The 7,757-nt window shown below is 39.3% G+C and overlaps 1 protein-coding gene across 7 annotated transcripts in view; it reads left to right on the top strand.

Moving 5' to 3' along the window:
* LOC136015186 (uncharacterized) overlaps positions 1–7,757 on the top strand; it is a 34,935-nt gene that overhangs the window by 2,616 nt on the left and 24,562 nt on the right. For 3 of the 7 annotated variants that reach the window (XM_065680797.1, XM_065680795.1, XM_065680796.1), the window contains 2 exons: positions 4,228–4,454; positions 7,477–7,596. In XM_065680797.1, the coding sequence (XP_065536869.1) occupies positions 4,228–4,454; positions 7,477–7,596 (347 nt within the window). Of the gene's footprint in view, positions 1–4,227; positions 4,455–5,712; positions 5,810–5,894; positions 6,647–7,476; positions 7,597–7,757 lie in introns of those variants that run through there. The other 4 variants (XM_065680798.1, XM_065680800.1, XM_065680799.1 and 1 more) reach the window with 4 other exon arrangements.

Raw genomic sequence — 7,757 nt, 5'->3', positions numbered from 1 at the left:
AATGAAGAAGTTCAGAATGAGGCTGGTTTTAATCTCTTCATAAAACTCGATCCCAGACTTGCTCAAGTCAGTGGTGTTACCGTCTTTGGGCTGGTCCTTTACGTGCAGCTGTTACTTTGCAGTAGAGATTCACATCTAAAGCAGCTTATTTTCCTGTTAAATCCATTTTCAGTTTTACAACCCCCTTGGGCAGATTTTCTCAATCCATGAGTGGGACAAGTTTCAAGGGAGCTGTGTAAAGGGGATGCTTCAGTAGATGGCACTCTCCCTCTGAGTGAGGATGAGTAAATACCTCAGCCAAGGACTTCGATGCAGTGAGAGCAACTTCTTTTATACTCTACAGTGCAGTGAGTGCAAACAAAGCTTTGCCTCACTATGCCATGAAGTAACCCCTGACAGTTTTTCATAAATCTGGATTGTTCAACTCCTCACATATGCTTTCCTACCTGTTTAAATGACTGGGGTCTGCCTTGGTTCAGTTCAGCTTTCATCCTGAAATCTTAATTGTGAATACATACATCATATATAATTATACACGCACACACATATACATTTAAAAGATATATTTTTATAATATATTTAAAAGAGCTCAGTAGTAATATGTTACACACATAGGACTCAGTGTTTAGAACTGTTCTGCTTCCTCAACCATTTTTTTCTAATTCCTTATTTTATTTTACTATTTTGTCAATGGTAGATCCAGTTTTAGAACTTCAGACCTTTGGTTTGTCGATTATTTTTTGTTGTTATTTTGAAGCCACAAATTTCATTGTTTAAAGAGCAGTTGCACTGATTTAGTACAAGGGAGGAGGCCTTAACTGCAGGAGTGGGGACAATAAAGAGCTGCTGTACATCAGGGGAGCTATCACCTTTTAAATCAGATTTTTTGTTAGCCAAGCACTAGTGTACAGCCATCATTTTACAGCTTTCTAAACTGAACAGAAGGGTGAGAGAAGAGAGTGAAAGAAACGTGTGTAAGACGTTGCAAAAATAAAATTACATGGGACAAATTCATAAAATGCAAATTTAGTTCCTTTTTTACAGTTTTAGATTCTTGAATAATGTAAGTATATTCTTTCAATTTACTGCTTTTTAAGCATTCCTTTATTTTCTTATTTGACTGACACACAGATCAAGCAAGTCTCCATACATTCTCAGTCTCTGCCTCACTCCTATGCTCCCCAGAAATCCCTTCTTCCACTAATTAAAATCACAATGTTAACAGTATTTCTAAAATCTGGAACCTGGAGCTATCATTTTTTTTCCTTTAAGAGGGACGCGTTTGCCACTGTAGCTCAGAAAAATCTGTTGACCTGTTTTTTCCAATATTCATGTCAGACCCTGAGGCTTTTTTTGTCCTGTTAGAATGAAGAGGCCCTAGGTAATGTATGAAAGAGGATTATAAAGAGCATTTGTGTACACCTCTCCAGTGCCAGTCAACTTTTGAGCAAACAAAATCAAAAAGTATGCACCATTGCAAACTAGATAAAGGAATTTCTGTTCCCAGAACTGGTTCAAGCAGTTGCATGCTGCTTGAGTGAAATGACAAATGAATTTAGTAACAAATAAATATATTTTTATATTTTCTGTTCTTAATTCAGAACAAAACAAACATACTGTATATGTCAGATTCTTAAGGGACTGTGCCCAAAAGCAATATTTTCAGTCCTTGGCAGAGAAACTGCAGAGCAGTTAAATTCTGGACCAGTGGAAGCTCTCTGTTTAAAGTGCCATTTAGCTGCAGCATTCCTCTGCTATTTGGCAAATAGATCTAAACTTCCAAGTGCATTTTATACAGAATTCCAAGTAGTCTTCATGCAGTAAGGTTACTACTTGGAAATCTCTTTTGCACATAACTGAATGGAAATGGTTTGGAGAGGCTTTTTCTAACACTTTACAAAGGAACTGTTTTTTTTCCTCTGGGGGAAAAAAAAATCATGATGTGGGGTGTGGGGCTTCTACTATTTGGAACATGTTCTTTAGAAGAATGAAAGCAAAATGATTTAACACTATTAGAGTACTACTGATTTTTTTCCCTTCTGTGGTCTTGGGCTGATATTCAGTCCAGATAAAGATTCCAGATAAGGAAACGTATCTAAGTAATGAAACTAATAAAAAACATTGGGTTTATGGTTGCAACCTTTACCTTTATAGCAGCTATTGTGAATTCAGAACAGATTGGAAGACCCATAAATCAGCTTTCTACACTGGCTTTCAAGCAGTGGTTTCAAATAAAGGAGACTGACTGAATCATCAAACTAGGCATTGGGAAATCTGAGTTTTATGTCTTCAGGCAACTTGTAGCCTGATTTTCAGCTGTGCATGTATTTAACTCCCATTTATTTCAAATGGAGTTACACAAGCACAGCACCCCTGAAACTTGTTTTTAAACCATTTGGGAGTATCTTCATTACAGATACATTGGAAAGCTACTTCAATGTTTGTAATACATTTTGAAATGCTTGGAATATGTTACAGAAAGGCAGTCATTAGTAACAAGTGTCTAATCGAAACAATCCGTTTCTTTTCTCATCTCAGTGCAGTACAGTTCAAATTACCTTAGAAAAAGATCTCACAACAATTACACCTTAAGAGTTCTATAAACAGGACAGAGCAAGAGACAGAGCATGTGATGGATTCCCATGATGGGCCACCTTACTGCTTTTGGATGGAAGCTGAAGGATAGAAGATCATGTGCAAAATGTGAAAAGCAAGCAGTGGCAGAAGCAGGACCTGACAATCACACAGGTTCCCTATACTTTAGAAGTTCTCTATTAAAAGCATGAGAAAGTAGGAGTATTAGCCTCGCTTTTGATAGTAGTAAGAAGCCAAACAGAGATCAGAACTCAGTGGGTTTGCAGACTGGTCGAAAAAGTAGAAAGCAAAATCAAAGTCTTTATGCTTTGTAATGTATTGCATTGTGTAATAGAGGCCTCATACTTTTTGGTTTACAGTTGTAGGTGGGTTTATTTGTGCCACATAGTATTTGTGTCTAGCGGAATGAAGTGTAAGAGAAGAAATAGCAGTAGCTGGACAGACCAGTGAGATTTGGGTTAGCCTGTTCATCAGTGTTTAGAGATGGGTGCAGAACAAAGGGTTGATTTTCAAACACGATTTATTTAGAAACTTAAGATGTATTAAAGGACAGTGAGGCTAAAACTTGGCAATAAATGTATCACATGCAATAGTTAAATCCATCAAATCCATGGACAAAGAGAAGTTAATAAAAGTGATCAACACTTAGCAGACCTGTTCCTACTGGTTCCCTAAAGGGTGATCTTAAATCAAACCAGATTTTACTGGAAACCTCAAGAATATTACAAATGATGCTTCATACTACACTAATTAGGCCAAGGTAATTTGTAAAACTGTTCAACAAAGGGTGAGCACATGCACCAGGCTGGTGAATTAAGAAAATGAATGGAGCAAAAGTGGAACTGCTCTTTTGCCTTCTGCTACCTTTTTCTGCATGAAAACTGCAAATAATTTTTGCATCCTCCCATTGCCAGTTTATCCAGCCCACTCTGCAGGATTTGACTGACAGGAGGAAAACATACTTCTAAATTACTTGGTCACTGGATTTATTTTTTTTTCGGTTTTCTCTTCTTGTTGATTTGCAAAGTCTCAGTTGGCTGGGTGCTGGGCTGTGAGCTGTTTGTCCAACAGGGCCTTTGTTCTGGTCTGTGCTCCAGCAAAAAACTGGAAAAACCTGTTCACATGCTCCTTTTTTTTTTTTTTTTTTTATCTTCCTCTCCAATTGGCAGTTGCAGCCTGTACACATGGGAACAAGGTGGTGCCTACCTTTCATGTGGAAAGCTGCCTTACAAAAACTGAGGTAGCTTTTTCAATTATCCCAGAGCTTTTCTAGCCTCATGAAGGCTTTGGTGAATGCCCCAGGAGTTAAACTCTGTTTGTTCTCCACAAAATATGCTTAGATCATAATTTTCTTCAGGCAAGGGGAGGGTGTTTGAGTGTGGCTCCAGCCCAGCCTTTTAAATAATGTTTTGTAGACTGGGAGATCTGCAGAAGCCAGGCTTATTGTGCAATGTAGCTGTTTGGATGCAGAAGTTTGTTTGCTTTACAGCAGCTGCTAATGGTGTGGTGGTAACATCTGTAAGACAGGACAAACACCAAGACAGTAAGTTAGTGCAAGAAGTGGACAAGTTGAGAAGAAACTTTTCTTTCCATCTCCCTTTGCCTCTTGCTTTGTGCTGTTGTTGGAGCCAGAATGGGTCAACTGTGTGGACGATGCATGCAGCTGCTGCGGGACTTAGTGGCCTTTGTTCAGAGGATGTCTTCCGACCTGGTGCAGGGCATCAAGGAATGTTTAACTCTGATAAGCAAATGCTTCTGTTTAAAACAAAACAGCTCTAAAGCCAGGCAGTTGTACAAACCCATCCTGCAGCCTCATGAGAAGGTGACAGCACAGGAGTTTCTGCAGCATATTGAAACAGGTAAGATGGCTTGTTTTTTCCAAAACTGCTGTGAAAGAACAAGGAGGTTCATTTTGTGGGTTGAAAACAGATTGTTGTCTGAACTGCTTTGGCATGGCACAGAGCAGCTTGGTGATGATGTCGGAAAGCCAGAGCTATAGAGCATTTTGTTTGAGTACAGGACACCAAGGGCTCAAGTGGTGTAACAGTTGTATCTAGGTAGAAATGGTCAGTCACTTTCTTGCTCTGCCACGGTTACGGCATAACCCAGGTAAATATGTTTCATAAAAGTGAGTCCTCCTAATAGCTGAAGTTAAATTTTGAAGTCAGTCACCGAAGTCACAAAGCTGGAAACAAGCAGTACAAACACTGGATGTTACATGAGTGCCAAGCTGTGAGCAGGCAAATCGCAGTGAAGTCCTGGCTCAGTCGCTGTGATACATGCATGGGGAAGTTGCCCTGGGACAAGCACCATTCTGCCTAAGTGCTTTTGTGCAAACATTTTAAACATAGTCACGGGATTCTGCTTGAATCGAAAGTAGATCCATAACTCTTCCCCTGCTTTATAGGCTACCTGCCTAATTTCCCTGTAGATCCATTTGTGATGTTCTCTCTATCCTGTCCTAGGACACAATAATATCAATAGGAAAACTCTTTATTTCACTTCTGCAGTCAGATTATCACTTTGGATTAGTGTGTTTTGTCAGTTGTCCAACCTAAAAATATTCCTTGTCACAAGCTTAGGTGGGGCCACTGCTTGTTTGGTTTTGCTTTGGCTCACAGCTCATTGTGTATATTGCTTTAACAACTTTGGGCTAAAGCTACTACACAAAATTGCATAGCCTACTTTTAATTTGTGTGAAGGGTGTGGAACACAAACTACTATTTCTTTACTTGCCTTTCCAGCGACATAAAACTATCTTATGAAGGGGACCAGAAGAGATGTTTTTTCCCTGGTGTGACAGTTAATGCTGTTTGAAATGCTCTGTCATGGAACAACCTTTGGTATAATTGCTGTGAGGCTGGTTGTTGGGAGCACACATTCATTAGACTCAGGTGGTATTAGTTGGAGTCATTACCCTATGAATGTGGGGGGTCTTTTGCTGTTGATATGGTTCACGAATTGTTGCACATTAAGCACTGTCTAAATCCTCAAGTCCATATCCAGATCTTTCATCTTGATGGACAGTGGAGATCTTCCAGGGCTGAACTTTTTCTTCTAATGGCTAGATTACTCCTGACTGTGTAAATAAACTGTCTTGGCAGTACCCCAGATCAGTTGATGGATCAGGAGCAGTGAAGGGGTGATCTGGAAAAAAATGGTGAAGCCAGAATGACCCTTTGCAGCACTCACTGATGCTTCCTGAAAAGACTAAGTATATGTTTCCTTGAAAATCTTTTAATCTCTGAGATGGGTCTTGGAAAGGCTGCTTTGTGTTGGATACTCAGGAGCTGGGGTACAGCAGCAGGGAGCCTAGAACTTCTGTGACAGCAGTACACAGATGGCAGTGTGTGCTTTTAGGGAGATCCCAATGTCTATGATAGGACATACACAGCACCCAGGAAGAAGAACCAAGGATAATTCTGAGTGACCAAATCCTGCTGCCAGGAGAGATGGAGGCAGGGAAGCTTCACAAAGATAAACAAGACACTTGCCTCTTGCCTTGGCACTCGCCTGTGTAGTTTATTCCAGCATGGATCAAACCCAGCCTCAATTCTGGACAAATTATAATAAGCAGAGAGCCAACATTTTGACAACTTGGGTGCAAGGATAGATTTCATGGTTGATCATCATACTCAGCTGTTAGCTAGGGCAGCAAATACTTAATATTATAGCAGGTGAAGATTTTAACTGGCTTCTGCTTTATCTCTCTCCCAAACAAAAATGCACAGATATGAGGGAGATTCATATAGTCGGTGTGTAAGGAGCAGAATTAAACCACATGAAGAGATTGGGTTGGTTTGTTTTTCTCCAAAACCTTATGCACACCGGCTAGTCCTTCCCTCTGTGTGTATTGTTAATTATTAAACAAAACTGACCTCTATATGAAGCAGTTCTTCTGTGAAGCGCACTCACCTAATCCTGGAAGTATCAGTTTACTACTCTTGACATGTCAGCAGCTTCTAATGGCTTGAGATACTGGCTGAATTTTGCAGTGAGGCATGAAAGCTCACACCCCTCATGTCTCTCTCATCTCTTTATCCCATCAGAGGTAAAGTAGCTAGATCTTATTCACAGAGATATTTGAATCTTTAATGCACTGCTTTAATCTATTTTCTGAAAATGTATCTTACAGTTGTGTGCTCCACCGGTCAATATATACTTCATTACCTTTCAAACAGTTTGTACTATTGAGCAGTGGTTCAGTGGCTCATATTTTTTTTCCTCTCTGCTGCTCCATTCCACACATTATAAGGACATTATATAGTGATTTACAGAAGTCATGCATGACTGCTGTTGCTTGATGGCTGTTGCTGAACATCTGGTTTATTCATAGGGAAGCTATCATACCCAAAACCAGGTAGACTTATTCTACAAATCTGAGCCTGAGGCAAGCCCGTTTGCAAACTATGTTGCTGTTCCCCGAAATCCTTTATTGTAATATCCAGGACAGGAAACATGGTGAACTTAAAATGCTGTAAATTAGAAATATGTGCTCTTTTAATATCTAAGAATGCCATGTTCAGTAAATATATTTTAACAAAGATTTTCTGTGATTCAGGAAAAGATAAAGATTTTTATGGAGAACAAGAACACCTGTATTTATATTATAGAACATAAAAGTGTCTAAAGGTTATAATTTATCTTGCTTCCAATCACTAGCTTTGCAAGCTTCACAAGAGGCATTGACAAGGACAGGTTATTCCAGGTTAATTTACTGCTGTTGCTCATTGAAACATGAATAAGGATAGATGGGCTCTATGGAGTTGTTGCAGTGCTAAAATCCTTATGTGTTTGGTTGGCTGTAAATTTTTAACTTCTTTTGGTAAACTAACCCTTTACCGGTGTGATTGAGTCTGTGCTGTCATTGTACCTCTTTAGGTTTTGAAATGTCACCCCTTGGAAAGGACCCTCTGGAAGCCTTGAGGACCTTAGCCTTTTCAGAAAACGCAGGTTTACAGCAGTCTGCTGCCCTCTATTACTTGCATATGAGTCAGCACAGTAAGTTATCTCAGTGCACTAGAAAATTTTCACGTAATTATAAACAAAAGTATTATTTCCAACTGTGAAACTCCCTTTGATTCATTAATCAAATTTCTTCCTCTTTTTTTTTTTCTTTCATACTATGTTGTTTGCTAAAGAAAATGAAAATGCCATCATGT

Source organism: Lathamus discolor, chromosome 5 (assembly GCF_037157495.1).
Source record: "Lathamus discolor isolate bLatDis1 chromosome 5, bLatDis1.hap1, whole genome shotgun sequence".
Taxonomy (NCBI): Eukaryota; Metazoa; Chordata; class Aves; order Psittaciformes; family Psittacidae; genus Lathamus; species Lathamus discolor.
Note: the sequence above shows the minus strand (reverse complement) of the source record. Positions and strands in the feature narration are given on the sequence as shown.